At 41.6% G+C, this 23,703-nt stretch overlaps 1 protein-coding gene across 5 annotated transcripts; it reads left to right on the plus strand.

Moving 5' to 3' along the window:
• Window positions 1–1,090: 1,090 nt before the first annotated feature.
• Window positions 1,091–23,703, plus strand: LOC307039441 (voltage-gated delayed rectifier potassium channel KCNH1-like). Of its 5 annotated transcripts, none has more exons than XR_013808228.1 (4): window positions 1,091–1,406; window positions 10,617–13,377; window positions 21,141–21,288; window positions 22,102–23,703. XR_013808228.1 is itself a non-coding variant. In XM_079681534.1 (2 exons), the coding sequence occupies exons 1-2, from the start codon at window positions 1,248–1,250 to the stop codon at window positions 11,463–11,465; spliced, it is 1,008 nt and encodes a 335-aa protein (XP_079537660.1). In that variant the 5' UTR covers window positions 1,091–1,247; the 3' UTR covers window positions 11,466–14,882. The 5 variants fall into 5 exon arrangements, 1 of the variants encoding a protein (XP_079537660.1); XR_013808229.1 differs by having other exon boundaries at window positions 22,186–23,703; XR_013808230.1 differs by having other exon boundaries at window positions 21,141–21,281.

Consider the following 23,703-nt stretch of genomic DNA (forward strand, 5'->3'; position numbering starts at 1 on the left):
TGTCGATTCTCCCAGTATTTTTTCTGATCTGGGACTTGAAACGACGACCCTCTGGTTTTCAAGCCGAGTCGGATTACCAAAGAAATCTGTTTCAACTCTCTAATGTTCATTTGGACCAGATTAAAAAACCCAACTTCATTTTATCATCTGATAGATACGATACGATATACTTTATTGTTCCCGTAAGGAAATTTCTTCTGGACTCCGTCCTGCAGCTCCGCATGTACATATACATATACAAACACAATAAACATTAAAATACATACACACATCATCATAGGACAGTGGTGGCGAAGTCGATTTGGTTTGGCTACTGGAAGGTCACCAGTTCAAGTCCCGGCAAGACCAAATGCTACCGAGGTGTCCCTGAGCAAGGCACCGTTCCCTACGCTGCTCCCCGGGCGCCGTTCAAAATGGCAGCCCACTGCTCCTAACACTAGGATGGGTCAAATGCAGAGAAACAATTTCCCCACAGGGATTCATAAAGTATATCATATCATCACTCATACCATACACCATATACATGTTATTATCGAACATAAAAAAGTCACTTTTATCACCTGTTTCTAAATATAAGAGGTTCCTAGACACAAACCATTCATTCTTACTGTAGGTAGTTTCTGGACATATGCAGGAAAGCAAGCAACTTGATTATTTCACCACACGGGCAACTTTCAGACTATTGTTACATCCACACAGTGTTGATAACTTGGCTTCTTTCTTGCAAGATTAAGCAGCTTGTCAGACACTCTTAGGGAAGTTATTTCTACAAGAAAAATAATGATTTTGCGTATTAGCACGGGGTCTCTCCCTCTCCTCTCTAAGTAGGTGTGGAGTGAGAGTTAATATAATATAGCAACAAACCTTTAATTTCTTGTTAATACATATTTTATCGTTTAGTAAAAATAAATAGATAAATGATATAATCTATCGTTTCCGATGTGTCTACTATACTATGATAGGCCTACTGTACATATGCAGTATGGAATGTTTTCTTCTTCTCTGATAATAATGAGCATGCAATTGAATTTACATCAAAGAAAGTTAAGAAATGTTTGTGTATGCTGTCAAATTACTGTGTGTGTGTGTGTGTGTGTGTGTGTGTGTGTGTGTGTGTGTGTGTGTGTGTGTGTGTGTGTGTGTGTGTGTGTGTGTGTGTGTGTGTGTGTGTGTGTGTGTGTGTGTGTGTGTGTGTGTGTGTCTCTGCAGGTAAAGGCGACGTGTTTGGTGACGTGTTCTGGAAGGAGATGACGCTGGCGCAGTCGTGCGCTAACGTGCGAGCGCTGACCTACTGTGACCTGCACATCATCAAGAGAGACGCGCTGCAGAAAGTCCTCGAGTTTTACGCCGCCTTCGCAAACCACTTCTCCAGAAACCTGCTGCTCACCTACAACCTGAGGAAGAGGGTGAGTCTGCTCCTCATCACCCTTAACGCACACATTTACTACATTTAAATACATACTACGGTACATTTAAAAAAGTATGAATCAGCTGTTAAAGTAATGTTTAACAATTGGTTTAACAGAAAAAAAACGGCTCAACCCAGACCCCAAATGTGGTTTTATTAACACAATAGCATGGACCCAAAAGAAGAATGATGAAATGACCCAAACCTCCATGACTTTGGGAGAACACTGCTAGAGTGTACAGTCTATTCAAGTATTAAAGACCCATCGTTCAAATATTCATAGTGACATTTTTCTTTGGCCCCTTTGCACTCCACTTAGCGGTTCCATTGAAGAGGTTTGAACTGACTAACCTTTTATTTTCAATTGTGATGTTTAAAGATACATTTTGATGCACGTTCATTCCAGCTTGTAAGAGGTATAAGTGTGCTCTTGACCCTGGAGCAGGGACTTCTCTCGATTCAAAAGGACCTTATTATGCTTTTTGGGGTTTTCCCTCTCCTGTAGTGTGTTATATAGGTTTTGGTGCATGTCAATGGTCCGCAGAGACTAAAATCCCAAAGTTCCCTCCAGAGGCATCTCTCCCACTCGCTCCCCCCCTGCCTGAAACGCCTCCATAGGACTCCTTTGTTTACTTCAGGAACATAGTGACATCACAATGTAACAATAAGCTTCTATCGGCTAGTGTTCCAATAGCAATAAGAGTAGACTGCGCTCTCATTCAAAAATCTGAAAGCTGTTTTTGAACATTTAAGCGTGTGAATATCAAATTCAACTTTATTGTCAATCTTTCAGTTTGTGTGTACAGACAGAGAGATCGTTTCCCACAATCCCGAATATAAAACAAATGTATATAAAAATATGTGTGCAATATTTATATATATACAAAGAATCAAAGACACATTTTGACATGTGTACACTTAAATAAAAACACAACAATCAATATATATGTCAGAGTAGAGGCACCAAATACAATTATGGAATTTGAAAAGGACCATTATGTCATTTTTTTAATCTGCGATCATTCTTATTGAACTGTTGCCATAGCGTTATCTTTGTCTCGTTCTTCCCTTTCATTTCTCAGTCTGATATTGAACCACTGTACAGCGTTTTTGTTCTCCACCTACAACCCAAACACTTCAAACAAAATCACATCTATTTGTAAAGAGGACTTCCTACTACCTTAAAGCACGAACGACCATTTCAAATAAAGACTCGTCCTCTTGGCCTTCTGACTGAACGCAATCAAGCTCTCTGAGGAAGGAGATTACACACCACTCAATGATGGTGTTTATATACACTCTGGAAACCCTCAAGAGCGTCCTTTTAGAAATCAGCAGCCACTCTTGTGTCTGTTGTTGAAGACTCAGTCATAGAAAGATCAAGAGTAAAACATTTTTACATCACAGAGGAACAAAAACACACAAATGCTGCTAAAATCAAAGTGACGAGAAACACAGAGCACAAACATGTTCTTCTGAGCGTGTGCGAGTCTTGTAACCTTGGATTCCCTTGCCGCTCGGTGTTGGAGTCGTCTGTTGTTTTTAACGATGAAACTTTACATAAGCGGCTTTGTTCCCGACTCGTCCTCCTCCTCGGAGCAGGTGCGATGTCGGCTGAGCCAACAGTGTGGAGGCGGACGATGACAGGTGACGTGTTCACACCTCAGCTGCAAACACACTCTGCTCACTTCAACCCCCCTGAAACCCTCTCTAAAGACAAACATGGGAAACACAAATCCTCTTTATTACTGTTTATTTAATGTGCTCTAACCTGAACAAAGTCAGTCGGTTGCCAAATGTGGATTGCCATTTTGTTTTTCCAGCAAAAGACCTAAACAAATGTCCACAGAAGACAACAAAAACGTGCAATTATTATAAAATAAATGCAATATATACAAATCACAATAATGTAAATTAAAGGTGGGGTAGGTAATTCACTTCAGAAACGCTTTTTGTTATATCTGAGCCGGCCCGGCTAAAGTAACTGGATGGCCTACCTGCCTGTCAGCCTTCCATCTGTGCACAAACTTATCTCGTGCCCTCATTGGTCATGTGCGTGTTCGTGTGTGTTGGAGGAGGGGCTCTGTGAGGAAGTCTGAAGGAAGGGGCAGATTATTTTCAGCTGCGTACTTTCAAATTCTAGTGCACTCGAGCTGGTTTCTCCATTCTTACCTACCGTACTTTTAACAGACATCATTATAGTATAACAAGAACATTGATACATATCTCATGCAGAAATATACAATAAATAGTAGTAAATAAAAATACAGAAACAAATCCAAAATATGTAAATTGACTTGGAGATGTCGATGTTAATTGTCAATACGTTTTAACAGTGAGTTACAAGCTTGTATACAAATAATCATAGTATAAATGTGATTTTTCTTGGTGTGATTAGGCCATGAAGTCTTCTTCTTCTTCTGTGTCATTATGAGCAGCAGACAATATTAGAGTCGTCCTTGAGCTTAGGAAGGTCGATTTAACGAGACCTTCCATTGATGGAAAGAACAACAATCAATACAATGAGTCACAGATTTCATCAGTGATCCATTAACTCAGACAGCCAATATCCAGACTAACGTAAATCCACTTCCTGTTTTACCTGGAGGCCTGACCTCAGTCCGTACTCGATCTTGTAATTTAAATCCAATTTAAGTAAAGGTCAAGTATCGTAAAAAACAGGGTATGTATAGGTTAGAGATATTGTCAAAAATTACAAAAACACTGAGTTTCACAGATATTCTTAATACAGGAGGGGACATGTGTAGAAAAACTGACCTGAAGTTAAACTAACAGCTGCTTCAAAACCACAGAAACTTTGTTCTTGTCTTGTAGGAAGTGGAAACACCTGATGTGTGACTGACACCTGCATAGCTAAAATCAACACACTCTCACTTCTGCTTTTACAATACCAAACAATTCTTCTTCTTCTCACAACGTGTGAGGTATGAGAGAGAAAGAAACTGAGACACGTTATAAGTGGAACACAATGCGGGTAAAAGAGCCCTTTTCGGTAAACGCTACAAACAGCTGCCTTCCTCGAAAAAGCTTTACTGATGTAGAAATACAAATTCAGTGCCTTACTTGTGAAGCTATAAAAGCTTCGCTCAGATAAATGGGTTGGACAGTATAAAACAAGGGAACAAAAAATAGGAAAATTGGTCTGAAAATTCAGGGATTTATTTCTCCACACAGAATATCTTTATCTTAAAGGGAAAACAAATCAGAGTAATTTAAAGTAAGTTCAGACAGGAAACAACTCCCTAAAAATGAAAAATAAACTCCAGCCAAACCAGGTTAAGGGTCTAAATGGACCAAAGTCTACCGCCAAGATATTTTTAAATAAGGATAATATTTGTTTGAATAAAATTGGATGGAAACAGGAGGGGACAGCTTGGAATTAAGACGAGGTATAACACTCTGGGCTGTTAGCCATAAGCCTCTCTCTCTCTCTCTCTCTCTCTCTCTCTCTCTCTCTCTCTCTCTCTCTCTCTCTTTCTCCCTCTCTCTGTCTCTCTCTCTCTCTCACTCTCTCTCTCTCTCCCCCTCTGTCTCTCTCTCTGTCTCTCTCTCTCCCTCTCTCTCTCCCTCTCCCTCTCCCTCTCTCTCTCTCTCTCTCTCTCTCTCTCTCTCTCTCTCTCTCTCTCTCTGTCTCTCTTCCTCTCTCTGCTGTAAATCGATGTGAAAGCCATCGTGTCTTGTTCTGCTTGGCTGTGCAATAATGGCGCCGGTGAAGAGGAACGACCTGCCGGGCGCTTCTCACCTCCAAACCCCCCGACTACAGCTGAGCGCTGAATCACAAACACTCAGCAGCATCATCATCATCATCAACAACAACAACAACAACAACAACAACAACAACAACAACAACAATAAAACCCACCTCGTAACATTTAAATCCAAAGGTCATAAGTCTTCTGTCCAGCCTTAAGGATAAACTCAGCCTATGAGGCGACATAATTGCCCTTTGTCTTTAGGAATGTCTCCTGCTGTATTAGCAAGACAATAAGGAACGTTCAGTAGATATTTCCCTCAGGATAGATAAGAATAAATGTAATCCAATCTTAAAGTTTTATGATGGATTCTGATGTGGATATTCCTCAGAGGTACATTAGATTCTCAAAGTACTGAAAGCTGAATGCGTGGCGTGTGGCGCAGTGGATAGAACCTTGGTGTTGGGACCAGGGGGTCACAGGTTCTAACCCCACTGCAGTCAGCGGCCGTGTCTAATCTCGAGGAAACTGGCTTCCAAGCCAATATTTCAAGGATGCTATGTCATCAAGTGGAAGGACTGTTCCAATCTCCAGCATACTTGGAATTCCACCGAGGCCGCGTCCTTGGTATGGGGGTAATTTCGAGGCTGCACATGGGTAGACTTCACGTCCTTAAAATTTAAAATTCCCACAAAGCTTTGCGCACGGACCAATTTCCCCAAATCTGTGGCGGAAAATGTAAGGCGGGGCCTCTCATATGACGCACACCTGCACACTTGCTAGCCTGTTCCACTCTTCGTTTTCCGAATGCCAGGAAGGATTCTTGCCTAACTTCTGAAGCAACTGACTCGGAAGACAAGTGCTACCAAGCAAGCATCCTCACGATTGAGAAACGGCCAGCATGTCGTTGTGTCCCTGGGCAAGACACTTCCCCCCAAATTGCTCCTATGGGGATTGCCCACAGTATTGAGTATGTAAGTCGCTTTGGAAAAAAGCGTCTAACAAATGACATGTAATGTAATGTAATACAAAGACTTTCTCTCTGGTCGCAGACACACAAGTTAAAGAGGATATATAATTCCAATTTTCAGGTTCATATTATTATGTTGTTCCTCTACTGTGTCTCCATGCTTTGATGTTCAAAAAGCTCTTTATTGTTCTCATACTGCCTGTGCTGCTGCACCTCTTTTCACCCTCTGTCTGAAACCAGAGCCCAGTCTGCTCTGATTGTTTAGCTGGCTGTGATTGGTCGCTTTGAGATGTCCCACCCCTTAGCCTATCACGTACAATGTGTCTGAGTGATGTCACTATGTTCCGGAAGTAAACAAAGGAGTTCCATGGAGGTGTTTCATGCAGGATGTTAGCCTTTGCAGACCATTTACATGCACACAAACCTATATAACACACTACAGGAAAGGGAAAACCCCAGAAAGCACAAAAAGTCCTCTCTAAGAGCTGCATGAGAAACAGCTTGTTGGAAGGAGAAGACGATCACAGGTTGAAACTGCGTGATGAATTACTGGATTTGATTCTCCACACTGGCTGAATGTTAAGACAGAAAACAGTTTCTTGAAAGGAGAATTTCACCCAGACAAACAGAGTCTTCAAAAGGTTTGAATGGATGAAATTGTTTGGACGGGATATTTTATACAAGGAGGTCAGCCCTCTTGTTGAATTCTTCAAAGTGCCTATTGTGAAAAGCAATAATTGACTTTGCTGTCAGAGGTTTTTGAAGTGCTGTTCAAGCGTGACAGTGGTGCTCTTCAATAGTTCCCCTTCTTTTTGATTTGAAAACAACTTTTATTGCAAGTCATACAGCAACAAATAACTCCTATAAAAATGGTTTGACTCACAGGAACAACAAGACTAAAGGAAGTCACCCGCCAATACATGTGTTTTCATACAGAGTAGACAAAGGAGATATAACATATTAAGTAGGATTTCTACCTTTGGCCAAAGCCTAGCTGAATTCCTCAGTTTTATGCTAAGCTAAGCTAACCTACAGCTAACCTGATACAGGGTACTTATTATATGTTGTACTTTGAATTCCTAAAGCTTTTAGTCTACTAACCCATCATCCAAGGTTAGTTTTCACTATAAGTACAAAATATTCTTTGGACGGACACTATAATTTACAGTTTTTTTACCATGTTCAATCTGAATTTTCTTTAAAATAAAAAACATCTATATTGATTCTGACTTTTCTACATCCAACTCACAGGTTTATCATTACTTTGAGAAAAAAGATTATTAATTTAACCCTTTTAGAAGGGAAGATATGGTCATTTGTTCTGGGAATGTCATTTTCGAGCCTGAAACCTGAAAAACAGGCTTGGGGCTTAAGAGGTTTTAAACAAAATGCCACTGTGAAAATAATGTGGCTTGCAGTCATTAACCTCCAGAGAACTATCAGCTCAATCTGCATCAGACAGACGCAGTTAAAGATTAATTTGTGAACTTAGTGAAACCTTTAGGAGCTGAAAAGACAGATATTTCCTTCAGGACCTGGTGGAGCTAAAAGAGAGTGAAAACCTGGAATTCATTTAATCAGGTGGACACACACCTAATGAACGATCGTGTGATTTGTAACTGCTGTAAATGGATATAAGTTCAAAATACCATCTAAAAAGGTGATGATATGTTGATTTTGTGTTTACTACGTGCTCATCAGTATTTCATAGTTTACACTGAGTCCCTGCAGGCTGTAGAGTTTGTATTTTGAGTTTTGAATGCAGCACGGAGAGCCTGTGAGAGTTGGAGCAGCAGTGGGATGCTTTGTGTTTATATCAGAAGCAACCGAGCAGCGGTTGTTGAACATTAGCAGTTCTCTCACGTTCTGCGTTCCTCTGTTCTCATCACCCCTAACAGGGAGAACCGTCCGACTGCTTCACCCACATGATCCAATTTCAGATTGGCTCAGGGCTCAACATACTGATGACATCGCTAAGGGGGAAAACCTCGCCGTTGCCGCCTCTCGCTGTTGCAGCAAGATAAAGATACTGAGACTCAGCAGAGGTCACATGTAGCTGACGCTCCTCACACACCGTTATTGTTAGTTCACGTCTTTTATCTGAACACACAGCGAATTACAACCCATCAGCTCGAACATAACCTTCACACCTGGAGTGACGGTGTTAAATGGCTGGTGTAGCTTCAGAATAAAGGACTCCAACAATGATTTATATGTTGGAGCAGTAGTTCTCCATCTGTTCTGTCTGACGGGTCCTCACAGCAGTAATAGTTACCCTCCATCAACTGCAGCTGGTCTTCAAACAAGCAACCTGCCCATGCAGAGAAATATTTGTACTTAATAAGGTTTTCTTAAATTAAAGCCCTTTACACACATTTTCTTCATGCTTTTATATGCGTTTTTAAACATGTTTTGGAACATTTTGTGAATATGCAGAATTCAAGTTTTACGCGATAAAAAGCGATGTTATTTTTCAAGGAACAGAGTAGATTTGTGTTGCGAGGAAGAAATTCACAAACTGGTTGAGTTCTGCCATTATTGAATATAACACAACACGCCCAAAAAAGGGGTCTGAACCGAGACAGCTTACGTATTACTCCCTTTAACTTAACAAAGGCACAGCAGACTACAACCATTCCTCCAGTTTTCTCCTTTGTCAGATAAAAGGCCTGGAAATATTAAAGTATATTCGCTGGGAAGTAATTTGCCCCCTTTGTGTGAAAGCCTAATTACATTACATTGCATTTAGCTGACCCTTGTATCCAAAGCGACTTACAATAAGTGCATTCGACCAACAAGATACAAACTTGGAGACAACAGAATGATATAAGCACATTAGGTTTCATAGAGCCAAACCATTTTAAGTGCTACTCAACTGGTTTTTAGATAAGCCAGCCCTTTATTAGTATATAAGTGCTTTATTAGTTCCTAATGTCAGTATGTCCAGCTTCATGAAGTCTTAACCTGTTAAGCCCCAAGGTCCCCGCCCTGTTTTTTTTTTTCACGACACTGTGTCTCAGGGGATCTTAATATTTAAGAACCTATTAATGTGTTTTACCAGATTAACGGAAATAATCTCAGCTAACTCACGATATAAACCATTTTTATCAAAACAAAACACAAGTCTCATAAGAAGCATCTACACGACCCCTTAGCGAAAAATGCTAACGGACATTGGCACAGAAGTCAAGATAAAAGTACCCTTATTACTTATCGTAGCTGCACATACTAGATCTCCGATTAAAGCTGAGGTTCCACAGATTATTTAGGTATATAGTATCATCACTGAGTGACCCGAACTTGCGACAGGGGAAGCAAACACAGACATCACAACACGTACCTTTACGGAGCTTCGAGGGAGATCGTCTCACCATAGCTGTCAATCTGATCAAAAGACGTGTTCAATGGCATTACAACGAGAAAAAACGCGGCTGAATCGGTTAATCCATAGGTTGATAAAGTTTCTGGGCAATAATTTGTCTTATTTATAATCCATAATTCAATTTTTATGTAAAAGTCGGAGTGCAAAAGTTAGCTGCTAATGGTAGCCACCAGAGTTATCGCAGCTTCCGGTCTTAGCTATGCGGCAGTCTAACACACACACATGACCAAATAAGGACTATGTGGGAGTTCCCCTCGATTCCATTGGCTCTGACGGTTAGAAAGAGATGTCACATGTCAAAATCCAGCAGGGGGAGCCAGAGATATGAAAAATCCACCCAAATGGCCCCAGAAGAGGTTTTTTTTTGCTAAATCAGTCTAAAAAGGTCAAATATCACTTGTTTTGCATCAATCTTGATACAGGGTACTTATTATATGTTGTACTTTGGATTTCTAAAGCTTTTAGTCTACTAACCCATCATCCAAGGTTAGTTTTCACTATAAGTACAAAATATGTTTTGGACAGACATTATAATTTACAGTTTTTTACCATGTTCAATCTGAATTTTCTTTCAAATAAAAAACATCTATATTGAATCTGACTTCTCTACATCCAACTGATAGGTTTATCATTACTTTGAGAAAAAAGATTATTAATCTAACCCTTTTAGAAGGGAAGATATGGTCATTTGTTCTGGGAATGTCATTTTCGAGCCTGAAACCTGAAAAACAGGCTCTGGGTTTTTTATCAGAATCATTTAAGTGCAGCAGTAAGTTCAATGACAAGCCAATAATATTAAATACTTTGGGATTGAATGATTGAGCTATTATTGTTTATAGATACCAAAACTCCCCACAGGCAGAACCTATACACTATCCAGAATAACTGGGTTTTGAATTTATGACTTTGACGTTTTAGGTAGATTGGTAGGCCCACTGCTTTGTTCTATCTAGACACATATATCTTATCATCTATGAAATGGTTTAGCATGACTCTTGATTAATTTCATCACCTTTTCAGGCCACAATCTTCTTTGGGACTTCTGTTTGGAGGTTGAGTCCCATTTCTCCTCAATCCAAGATCTAAATGGTCACAGAAGTCCTTCCTGTAACATTTTGATAATTTTTTTCTGTCTTTTCACAGATCGTCTTCCGGAAGATCAGTGATGTGAAGCGTGAGGAGGAAGAGATGCTGAAGAGGAAGAACGAGGCTCCTCTGAACCTCCCTCCTGATCATCCGGTGCGACGTCTCTTCCAGCGTTTCCGTCAGCAGAGGGAGGCGCGGATGGCCATGGAGCAGGGCGATCAGGTGGTCGGCGATGTGGAGAAAGGAGTCGTTCCCCTGGCGAAGCCTCGAGGTCCGGTGGTCCTGGCCTCCACCAGTATAGTCATGTTGACGGAGAGCCCAGCGACCCCCACCACCTCCTCAACATCCCTCGCTTCCTCTTCATCCAGAACCTCCAGCCGAGTCATGCTCCACGCTCCCTCCGTCCAGAACGGGAACATCATCGGCTGCAAATCTGCCGAGCCGGCCAAAGCGAAAGGCTGGGGACGATTCAAAGAGTCGGTCGCCAAGGCCGAGTCGTGGAGCAGCGTCTCTAAAGCCGAGTCCATGGAGACGCTGCCCGACAGAACTAAGTGTCAGGACCAGTTGTCCCTGAAGAAAACAGACTCCTGTGACAGCGGCATCACGAAGAGCGACCTCCGATTGGACAATGCGGACGATGTCAGAACGCCGCAGGAGCAAAGTCCAGTCCACGCTGAGGAAAAGAGGGTCTTCTGTCCGATACCGGAGCAGAGCATTCAAGCCCCTTTCCTGGAGCTGAAGCAGGAGTTAAGAAGCGACATCAGATCTTTGAACAGTCGCATGGCAGGGCTGGAGACTCAGCTGGCGGAGATGTTGCGACTCCTCAAGTCCAGGAAGTCGTCCGGTTCCTTCTTTGAGATCTCGCGGCCTCCTTCCCCTGACTCTGATAAGGATAGCTATTCCTAAACTGGACTAGAGTCGGTTGCTGGAATGGAACTCCCTTAGGTTTCAGATGTCAGAGAAGAGCTTCTGACTGAAGTGTGAGGCTGTGCTGATGGTGGGCAACGATGCTATCACACAAAAGCACTCATAGCATTACTCGGCGAGATGACAATGACGTCAAACTGGAATGAGGATTGCTGATTTAACTTTGATCAAAGACTAACGGAAGAGTCATGATGGCACCTTTTGTCCTCAGGAGGGTTTACACCTTCATATGATTATGGCAATAATAAGAGACGGCTTTAACATTGTTGTTTTGAGCAGGACTTTGGCACTGTGATGATGGAAACCGTGTTTTAAAGGTTCATTTGGTTGCTTGGAGGTCTGATCCATAAAGTCTGTTTGGCTGTTTAGCATTTTAAGAAAGTTAACACACTTCAAAATGAAAGGGGTGCATTCAAAGACAATCAAGTAGACATATCTCTGTGATTAATGTGGGACATATGGGTCCAAAACCTGGAAAACTGACAAAAAGAAGATTATGATACATTAGCCGCTTTCACATCAAGTACTTTGCCGTACTTAGTTCCCAGTACTTAGTCCCGCCGAACTCTTTAGTCCCGTAACTGTCCTAGTAAATCGCATTCACACCGGAATAAGTCCCTGAGGGAGGATTAGGCAAAAGAAGCCGCTGACGTCACTTGTTCTTCTAATGCTTTGGGTTTACTGGCAGGCCGCAAACAACTTCACGGCGTATACTGCCACCCGAAGTCTTCGGGACTTTGGGTGGCAGTAAATCGCCACCCGAAGCCCCGAGTAAATCGCCAAAACGCCAACACCTCCTCATCACTCCTCCACTCCCACGATTTATTTTGTGTTGCCATAAGTTAGTCTCTCTCCTTTGGTGCGCTGGGCTAATGCTAATGCTAATAATGCTAATGCGAGCAAATAAAATGGCGGCTTCACAAAACTTTTCAGAGCTTTACGAGGCGTGGTTTGCAATCCGCCCAGCCAATCAGAAATGGGAACCTTTTCCTCCCCATGAAAGTACCTGCTCTCTAGCAGGGACTGAAAAGGGGGGAAAAGGTTTGCATGAACTAAGTTCTAGTTCCAGATTTTTTTTGGTGTGAACGCAAAATCCCAAGAACTATCGGAACTATTCCTGGGAAAAGTACTCCGGTGTGAAAGCGCCTATTGTGGATCAGACACTGTTTTGGTTTGGGGGGATTTATTACAGTTAAAGGGGCAGAACGTCCCTATCTTCATGCAGACTAAACACTGTGTGAACAGATTTCAGTAAGAAGTATTTCATGCTTAAGACGGGTAGCGTTTTTTTAATATCTAGAATGAATGTGAAAACATTTGATACAGCACAGTGACAATGAGACCCTAAATGTGTCTAATGTTTAAATCCCGCACAGACGGACATTACTCATTAGTTTATTTTTGGTTTTTTCATTTTGATTCACCTCTGAAAGGAGCTCAAGGGGTTAACACAATCAAATTCAAGTATACTTTATTGTAAAAGCTTCTTTACTGTAACATTAAAATGCGTTAAGATAAGAGATTCAGCCTGAAGAACTCACACTGGAGATAAAAGTACAAATGGTACAAAATTATAATAAGCCCTTAAATTATTATGACCATTTTCCAGATTGACAGAGCGGTCAATAACAAACCTGAAGTGCAGATTTCCGTCACATTTACATTGTTCTTTCCTGCTTTTCTATCATTCCCTTCTATGTGGTTAAAGCTTCACTTGAGCACCACGACACCTGTGTGTATACGCTTTAGTTGTAGTTGTCTCTCACAGGATGAAAAGTGTTTGGGTTCCCTGCTCGTCATCGACGTCTGGAGACTGAAAAATGACCGATATTGGCCAAAAAGGATGAAGCTGAGGTAGCGACTATCATGCCTGAGAGACCTGTCCATCAAGGTAAACATATTTAAATCTTAACATTTACTTTAAGGCACATTCATTATGAAATTAGAAAAATTAAGTTATCTTAAGAAAATAACCTTTTGGTCGAGAACGTTTGAGGTTTTCCAATTTACTTAAATACAATTGGTGTTTCTCAGCAAGTGTCTAAGTGGACTCAATGTAAACATTGACGTTTGTGTTCAGTGAAAGTTATCAGGTCAATTCACTTACAACGGTTCACCCCCTTAACTATTCTTGACATGATGTAAATGTCAAATGCAATATAATCATTTTGATCATGTAGAATGAATCCTGTGTAAAATGTTCTGCAACGTTAAAGTGGACCTATCATGCTATATTTGAATAATATAGTGTAGGACCATACGTATATAAGCCATATTTATACTTTTTATTTTTCAAAATACCAAACAGATCATGCATTTTAGCCATTCCTCATTTAGCTCAATTGAACACTGTCTTTTCATGGGCTGATTCTGTGAGAACAGCACCATCTACAGGCCTGGCATATGTACTACAGCGTCTCCAGGGCTTTCAAACGGCAATGTCCGTGGCTGTCTCCTCCTGATTGGTGGAGTTGGCCCAATAGCCATAGCGCCACTTCTGTGATGTCATAGAAGTGTTCAAATCTGGATCAGGCTGTATCAGATCCGTTGCAGCCCCTTTTTAAGAGATTTGGGTATGGAGGAAAATAGAGAGGGTTGTGTTTTGTGACACTTGGTGAGTTCCCTGGAACACCGTGGACACATATTCATGTATAAAAGACGTACAAAAGTGCATTTTGCATGATTGGCCACCTTTAAGTTGAGTATCATTTGCATACATGATGATAAACTAGAAGTTACCTTATCCACAGATTCTGAATCCAATATGTTTTTCCTACGTGGAGGAAATGTAAGCTGTCATTATGTCGCCACCTGAGAAGAGACAGGATGTGCGTTTGTTTATCTCTGGTGTCTCGTATTTCCTGTGTAGGTGTAATTATAATATAGCGTCATAATATGCAATGATTGCTGTATGCTGTTTGTTCTGAGAGACTGGTTGTTGTTTGTGGTACTTTGCGTATCTCACGTTGTCCCACGAGCACCGCCGGTATCGGCACTGATGCACTTTGTTCTTTTCTGCATGACGCTATTGTCTCAAACGTTTTGTTAAAATAAGACAAAAAACCAAGATGTCTTTGCCTTGGTACTTCAGTATCTTGGAGGTCTTTTGTTGTCACTAAACATCGATACTGCTGTCGGTCCCTTGTATGTAACGGCCACAGTCTGTGCATGAAAAGCGCTTTAATGTTAAAATGTCTTTTTCAATGTCACGTATGCACCGTGCTGACAACTCACAATGTGAAGGAAAGCGCTTGAGGGAACACTGTGTAGTAACCACAGATATATATTCTTATTTCTGTTCGTCACTGTCAGGAAGGAAAACTGTATCATCAGCACAAAGAGTATTTCTAAGAAAATCACATCAAATGTTAACAATAAATTATTTCATACTTTGTACTTTTTCTATCTTTGTTTGCTGTATTCTGTTTGTCCGTTATAAACGCACATCTGACTTCTCGTTTAGACATCAAATCAAACATCAAACCACTTTCTTTGAACGATACAACACAATTCGTAACACCTAAAAAAAACATTACAGGTTAAGGCCGTTAAAGCTACTTTGTTAAATTCATAGTCATTATTTAAAAAAAAGCAAAACACCTGTTGTTGGTAGAGATATGGTGTTTTGTGTCAAAGACAGACGCTTTGTCCCACAGCCCCAACTCCCCCCCCAAACAGAAAACACACGTTAAAGGACTTTATTGAATAAACCAAGCTGTGTCAAAGACAACAAATACAAACAATATAATGAATGAATAAAAACATATATAAATCTACATCCAATAATCCGACATGTGAATTTTGCCATTTCCATAATCCTGTCACATTTTTCACAATAACTCTTCAAGGTCACAGCTGGTTAGTTCCCAAATTGATGAAGGAATATTCTTTATATTCTGTAAAAGGTATCGTGTTGAGAGTTGAGTCCGTTTCATTTCGTCTGTTTTTCATCTGCATGTCATTTTGTATCAGAACTCGCGTTTCTGCTTCTCTTTCTGGATCTTTTCCAAGCCGACAGGGAATCCCTGAATTTCCCCCTCTCTGCAGAGCTGGCAGATCCCTCCTCTCTGCCTCCCTCCTCACTCCCTCCCTCCTCTCTCCTCGTTCCCTCCTCTCTCCTTCCCTCCCTCCTCTCTCTCTCCACCTCCCTCCTCTCTCCCTCCCTCCTCTCTCCTCCCTCCCTCCTCTCTCCTCCCTCCCTCCTCTCTCCTTCCTCCTCCCTCCCTCCTCTCTCCTCCTTCCCTCCTCTCTCCTTCCCTCCCTCCTCTCTCTCTCCACCTCCCTCCTTCCCTCCCTCCTCTCTCCTTCCTCCTCCCTCCCTCCTCTCTCCTCCTTCCCTCCTCTCTCCTTCCCTCCCCTCTCCTTCCCTCCCTCCTCTCTCCTCTCTCTCTCCACCTCCCTCCTTCCCTCCCTCCTTCCTCTCTCCTCTCTCCTCCCTCCTCTCTCCTTCCCTCCCTCCTCTCTCCTCTCTCTCTCCACCTCCCTCCTTCCCTCCCTCCCTCCTCCCTCCTCTCTCTCCTCCCTCCCTCCTCTCTCCTCCTTCCTCCCTCCTCTCTCCTCCCTCCTCTCTCTCCTCCCTCCCTCCTCTCTCCTCTCTCCTCCCTCCTCTCTCCTTCCCTCCCTCCTCTCTCCTCTCTCTCTCCACCTCCCTCCTTCCCTCCCTCCCTCCTCCCTCCTCTCTCTCCTCCCTCCCTCCTCTCTCCTCCTTCCTCCCTCCTCTCTCCTCCCTCCTCTCTCTCCTACCTCCTCTCCTTCCTCCTCCTCATTTGATGTTCTGCATTGCAGTGCCAGCCCTCCTCCCTCCCCTCCTCTCCTCCTCCTCCAGGTTGATCTCTGCAGCAGTGAACAAACAGCAGGGCTATCCTCTCAGCCTGACACTAAACATGCCTGCACAGCCTCCTCCTCCTCTTCCTCTTCCTCCTCCTCTTCCTCTTCCTCCTCCTCTTCCTCTACATCTCTGTGTTTTCTTGAAGCCACAGCACCCTCTACAGAGCAGACACACACATCACAGTCCGCTGAAGGATTTATCTTACCTTCAATTTCATATTTTTTATGAATGAATGAAGAAACACAAACATACTGCGTTCCATTAGGCGTCAGAATCAACAGCCAAGTGCAGAAGAAGCTATATCAACTTGTTTCGGAAAGAAAACGGTAAATCATTTGAAATGATCTTGACTTTTGAGAATACATATATGTCTGTGATATAGTCGTTTAAACCCGTCTCTATTTGTGAACACTGCTCCAGTTTCTGCACCTATCTGCAGATCATGTACTTAAGTCCTGTGCTAAACTTTGTTCTTCTATTATTTTTATTTTACTAACCAAACATGATATTCATTTTTGAATATTATATATTTTAAAATGACACCTTAACAGAATCTAGACCATCCTGACGTAAAAATATCTCTCAGTTGAGCAACATCATAGTTTGTGTTTTACACATTGAATATTACTACTATTGCCAATACTACTCATATTCCTAGATAATGATTACTTGTGTACATTTACTTCTGGCACAGTAGGCTGCTTTAACTTCATAAAGCTAATAATACTTATCAAATACTTTACTTTAAGTCAGCGGTTATAAAGGTTTTCTGTATTCTCCCTGCGGAAAAATGTATCTTTCGCCTTCAATATTCATAACTTATTTATTGATTATATTTTATATCAGTCGGCTGAACCTGTAAATTCACAAGTAAGTGAAGTGAACACAATTAATGAGTTAAATCATTTACTAACTAACATATTAGTGGACTACACTAAAGTACAATAGTTTAGTTAATTAGAAGAAAGTGAAAAAAATTAATTCTCTCAAAATGGTACTGTTTCTAAATACCTTACTGAAGGTATTTAAACTACAAGTTATTAGTAATGTCCCTTTATTAATTCATTCTGCTACATCTATAAATAAGTTAAGATTTAAAAAAGAAATAAACAAGAGGGAAGAAAGGTTTGATATTTGGAAACTGAAAGAAGATTGAACTTTCTCAGAGGTTCTTTAAGGAAGCAGAACTTAGTTAAAACAATTGTATATATTATTCAGTGAAAGTGTAGATGAAGCGAAACTTCATCAAACATCTTCCACCATCACCACCACCTTTTTATACCGGTCAGTGCCTGGCGTCATGGCAACAGGTGCAGTCTGCTCCCTGATTGGCTGTGTGTCCTGGGATCACCCGTTGCCGTTCGCAGTGAGAAGTGCTGAGTGGACCCTCCTTTTTTAAAGGCCCCACCCGGCCGCTGCATGGCCTCCTATTATTGAGCAGATTTGTTTTTGCGTCCGGGCTGAAGCTTCTAGTGCGAGAGGAAAAAAGTGCAGCGGGGATCATATATGTGCCTCAGCAGGGACGCCGGGGGCATAACCTAACAAATGTGTGGGGTCAATTGGTAAGGACTGCTTTCTGTTGTGTTCCTGAGGTAGGGAGTGGAGGTAGAGGACTGCTAAGTTGTGAGCCGAGGTGATGGAGAGCGTGGATGTGGATAACATCGGCTGGGACTCCATGTTGAAACTTTTTAAACGTGTTCACTCCATATTTGTTTAGAGCCTCACAGTGAGAACCTGGACTCTTGATGAATTTAAGGCAAGTGGTTTGGTTTGTCGGTGGTGTTAAAGTTTCTCTACGGCTCTGAAAAACAACTTAGTAGTACCTCTATTCTCTGATGTTTGTAATAATAAATGTTAAATGTTATTTAGATTACTTCGTTTTGGGATGAATGGTTCTTTGCCTGCTGATCGGACGGAAGGGACGATTGTGACGTTGCTGATGATGATCTGCCAGCTTTTTGTTAGGCGACTCAGATATTAAGAGTGAGCGCCGCTCGATGTAGCTGCTACAGGCCGGACGGACCAGGACAATGTCAAAGTTACCGGGTTCCTCTGGTTCTAAGGACGTCGGCGAGCGGTCGGTAACAGAAAGAAACAAAGATGGCTGCTGTGGAGGAGGTGGGGTTAGGGTTAAGTAGGGAGAACTGATAGCATAGAGAACTTGACATGATAAGCATCACAGGCTAGAACAGGAAAGTAGGATGTTGGGATTTTTGATGAGAAGGTAAGGTACTGCTTTTATTCAATAGAGAGGATTTCTCAAAAAGGAAACTACCATGGAAAGTGAGGACCAGAATGAAAAGAAAATTCGGAACAAAATAAAGCAAGTCTAACTGTGAAAGGTCAAAAAGAGGTCAACAGGGCGCCAAAGAAACCCAAAGCTGAAGAGGATTTAAAGATGGCCGCTCACAAGGAGAAGAAGAAGTCAATTTAAAGTGAAGATGCACAGGAGAAGTTGAGGAGAAGACAAAGCCACTGGAGACAATCATGAGGATTAGGAACAGGATGAGGGCGAAAGGGGGGGTCAGGGTGGGGGGGTTGGCAGGGTCAGCTACACAAACCATTTGTCCCTCGGTACATTTAACATCGAGCCCCGCAGGCGACAACAATGGCGTCAGCAAGGCCGCTCCGCGTCTACACGTTGCTAGATTTCTCTCTGGCTGGGTGCAGTGTGCTCGAACAGCACAAAGGTTTATCGTGCTCAGCAAGTCTCAGCTCGTATAAAAACACAAAGGTCGCAGCTGCTGCAGCGGCCGGCTTTTTAGAAAAAGGGCTGTTTGTGGAGAATGTGACGTTTCTGAAGGAGGCTGAACGCTTTTGCTATGGTGCTTCGGTGAGGAGAGTTACTGGTTGAGGTACTGTTCTGCTTTCTAATCCGGGCTCATCGGAAAAAAGAGCGTGTGGAGGTGGTGTGATTGGTCGGGTGGATCTTCGGTCATATGGCGTGGAATCCCGGAGTTAAAAGATGACAGATGTTGTGACGCGAACAGAACGTCACGTCTACGATTTAATTTAGTATTACGTTTGTAAATGTAAATATCAGCATTTCCTGTAGTCGCTCTGGCTTTTTAATAATAAATAATTGGTGGTACCAGATTTGTTCTTTTTCTTTGTTTAAATAAAATCTCTCTAAGGGTATTTTGAGAGCGAAAGGCCTCTTGCAAGGCCAAAAGTATTTTTTGTATTCGGCCCATGATCTGGATCTGCTCCAATAGTCATGGGTTCTTTAGTTTCCCTTCCTCAAGGTTTGAAGTACATCTCATCTGTGTTTTTTCCGTAATCCTGCTGACAAACAAACCAAACAGAAAAGATGGTTCACCTTTGTTTTTCTCCTCCCTAATTCCTAACTGTCCGTGCACAAAAAGCAACAACAGGAAACGCTGAAGTTTTCAAAAATCTCCGTCCGGCGGCTAGGCCTAATATATTGGTTGTTTCTGCTTTCACTCATTTAGTTCAAAACATGTATTGTCTTCTGTCAGATTCAGTGAACAGACTTAGGCAGCTGGGGGAGTTTGTTGATGTCCGTTGGCTCGACTGGCAGCAGAGATTATGTGGTTGCTCAAATATCAACTTTGATGTTGTTTGTTTTGTTAAGAATCACAAGGCTTTGATTCTGTAATGTGAACATTCACATGAAACTGAATGTAGACTTTAGACTATAAACTTACATTGAGGTTTTAGTTCTTTGCCAGACTGCATGTGTGCTAAAAGTAATTATATGAAGTTAATCATTCAATGTTCGCCATAGTCTTAGTTTAGCATCTTTGCAAGCTAACTTTAGCTCATTAGCAAAAACGACAAAGTCTAGCTAGGCTAATTTCATCAGTTCTTTAGGTACTTGGTCATAAACTAAAGTATTCGAAAAATGTAAATGTTGAAAGGGCGACAAGAAAAGTCAACAGATCTTGTCAGGGACCGTAAACGTCACCAGTCTGTCTTTAGTTTAGCTGACGGGACGTGAAGCAACAACTGCAGCCAGTAGCGTAACGTTAGCTTTTACTTGTCTTTTACTTGTTTTTATTTTTTATTCAACACAGTCTCACGGCATTTCGTGTTATAGTCACGACAATTAATCTATTGATTCGTGTTCACCAACACGATTTCCCCATTTTCTTCGTGTCACACAGAACGATTTTAAAAGCAATGTAAATGATAACAAATTAGAAGGAAAAAAACATGACAAAAAATACAGATGTCAGTATTCTGAGGCTCTGAGCCCCATTTCTTTTCCTCGAGGACGGCAAAAAAACTCCGACATTATACCATTTAAAATAAAGGGGTTAGGCTTAGGGTAAGATATTGAGTAAGAAAAAGTTTTTATGAACCACACAGCTTCTGGTATTCCAAGACCCGACCGGTCAAAAAGACGTGGTGCAGGCACGAAACATACTACCAATAGAAATACATTGCTTTTAAAATCGTTCTGTGTGACACGAAAAAAAATCATGTTGGTGAACACGAATCAATAGATGAAATTAATTTCGTGAGTGTAACATGAAATGCCGTGAGACTGGGTTGGGCCATTGCATTTACCCTTCAAGAATCAGAAGTAGTGTTAACTTGCAAGGATTCTCTTTCAAAACTTGATTCATAAATGTATCCACAGAGCTAATTTTTGCAATAATCCAATATGCAAAAGAAAAATCCTATTGGCTTTTGTTTTAGGGATCCAGCGTGATGCTAACTTCCCGGTTGGCCTACGGAATTATGTTACCCCTGCACCACTCTCTGTTATCTGTATGGTGAATAGCTAGTACACAGAGAGTATTAAACCCTGCTGGTTCTGTGGATGTCCCGGCTTTACAGGATTTCTGTTGTCCATACAGGTTTCCCAAGGGGACGCTACTGAGAAGCTGGCTCACCAAGTCGCGGCCCAGGTTGCTGCTGCTCATCGCAGGGTTGAAGAGGCCTCAGGTGACCCTCATGAGGAGGAAAAGGATGAAGCGCACAAAAGTAGCAAAGGCCACGTAAGCGGTAAATATGGCTTATGTTGCATGGAGGAATGCTGAACCCCATCATCAACACAAACCCAGGAAGTCGATAGCGTTAACTGAAGCAGCGACCTTAGAAGTTCACTCTTGTCACCTTTGAGTTTCTTAAAGTGTTCATCTTACCTGAGGCTTTACAAAAGCTCAATAATGAGGGAAAAAGTTTGGATTTAGGCGACAGCTCCTAAGCATAGAACAAGCTCAGTTTACTAAAAACACCTGTGTACGTGGAAATGTATTTGAAAGAAGATGGCCCTATGAGTCAATCCTAACTAGAGTGATGTCAATGGGTTGTTATTGATGCAGAGAGGACATTGCTTAAGTATATAGGAATGAAATGTCTGCTGGTAATGGCATACATATTTTTGGTAGGCAGTACACAGAACGTTAAAACAAGACATACTGTATACACAGCCCTAAGGTAGACTTCTAGGTACTGCTTTCATTTAGATTCAGTCCATAACAACTGTTGAACTAGTTGGGTCTTATATTCAGGCTAGTCTTAGATGATGGGTTTAACTAGTCTAATAATGACCTGAAACATGAGACAGGATGCATTGACCAACACCAAATGTTAACAGTGTTCTAGTTGCCTAAGCATAACCTCACACCACACTCAGCTAGAAGAGTTCAGATTTAATTTTTAAAATGCATAATTTTTCGTGGTTTTCATGGGGTTTTGTGTTCAGCTTGTGGTTGCTAAGAAAGATGTTCAGCTCTGAAATCATGAACGTTTTCCCAAAGAAGTTAATCTTTTTCCATACATCTTTTTCTCCGTCTGCTTCTTTTCTCATCTCAGTAAAAGTAAACAAAGAAAACAGTCTAAGTGAAAAGACTAACCTCTTTGTGGTCCATCAAAAACCCAACGTTCCCTCTCTTCCAGAACCTGCAGTCGGATGCCGCACTTCACTTGAGACCTTTGAGGGGAGGGTCTGCTCGTTAGATATGGAAGACAAAGAAGAGGGAGACCTGTGTGTTGGATCTTTGCCCCAGCAACAAACTATAATCCAGGGATCACAAAACAGGGTGAAGCAAGAGGACGAACCACAGAGATTGAGACCCCCAGATTAATCCGGATTACACCCACAACCTGGACTACAACTTCACCCCCTATTCAAATATGCACCTGTTTTGGCTCATGAGACTGTAATGACTGTAGCTTGTACTTCATTCCTATCCAAAGACAGACTGTCCCTGTGTTTTTAGTTCAGCCTGTTTCAGCTTTCCAGCTCCGTGTGTTTTAGTCTCAGAAAAGTCCAAACCTGCTGCTGATTGAAGTCTGACGAGACGCTCACTGCCGCCTCACATTCTTCGGTCAGATAATAATTTAACAAGTAGCTTTAACTATGGATGTTTGATGGGAACTGGATACGGCGCTGTCGCTCAACCTTGCTTCCAATTATTCCCACCGGCCACTTGTGGTGTTGAAAGGACACCTTGCTTTGCAAACAAGATCTTTCTCTTGTGGATTTTTCAATGCATGGAGGTTTTATATTTCTGTATCAAGCCGAAAGAAGCCATTTTAAAATCTTCAATGTAAAGTCTCCGGGAAGACCAAGAACTTGCGGGTAGTGACAGCGGGACCACATTTCACAAAAGTAAACTCAGAAGCTATCAAAACTATTTTGGCGTATCTGCCATGCAAAATGCCTTTCATCTTTTGGTCGCTTATCCAGTTCTTATATATCTATTACCTTCAAACAATACGAAAGCATCACATGACATACACCACAAAATGTGGACGTTTTATTGTTCAACTGTTGCCGGTATTAACATTCGTAATGCAGAAATTCAGACACTGTATTGAGAATTTAAGGTTGCTAATCGCACCAATCACGATTTTTAAAAAAACTGAAAAAAGTGGGTTCATTTGATTTGCTGTCGTTGCTGGACCTCCACTCGAGGAACGTTAATTGACTTATAAGACACATGTGCAAACTGGAGCTTCTGGGTATTAGACAAACTTAATGTGTTTTTCTTTTCATTTTATTTTTCATAAAGTTGGTAGAATACGTTTTGGAACAAACCGCTTATTTTGTGTGCGTTTGTCAGTACATTGTGAAACCATGGAGAGTCTGGAGAAATCAGCTTCATGTGGGAGGTTTGAACCTCGCTTTGCCAAATAGATCATATTTTCTTAGCAGCCTCAGGAAATGGAATTTTCAGCAGCTACCAATGTTGGGAAATTGAAATGGCATCCAGCCAAAAATGTCCTTTTACTAGTATTTGACAGAGAGTTGTGTTGGTTGAGAGAGGTCCTAGTTAATCACCATGTCAGATACTGGAACGTCATCAATGGGAACATCTTTAGAAAGAACTGGGGCTTAATGGTGTGCTTAAAACTAGTTTGATTTATTTGAAGCATTTAATAAAATGGAAATGCATTTTTCTTTTGACCAAG

Source organism: Notothenia rossii (assembly GCF_949606895.1).
Source record: "Notothenia rossii genome assembly, chromosome: 1".
NCBI classification, from domain to species: Eukaryota; Metazoa; Chordata; class Actinopteri; order Perciformes; family Nototheniidae; genus Notothenia; species Notothenia rossii.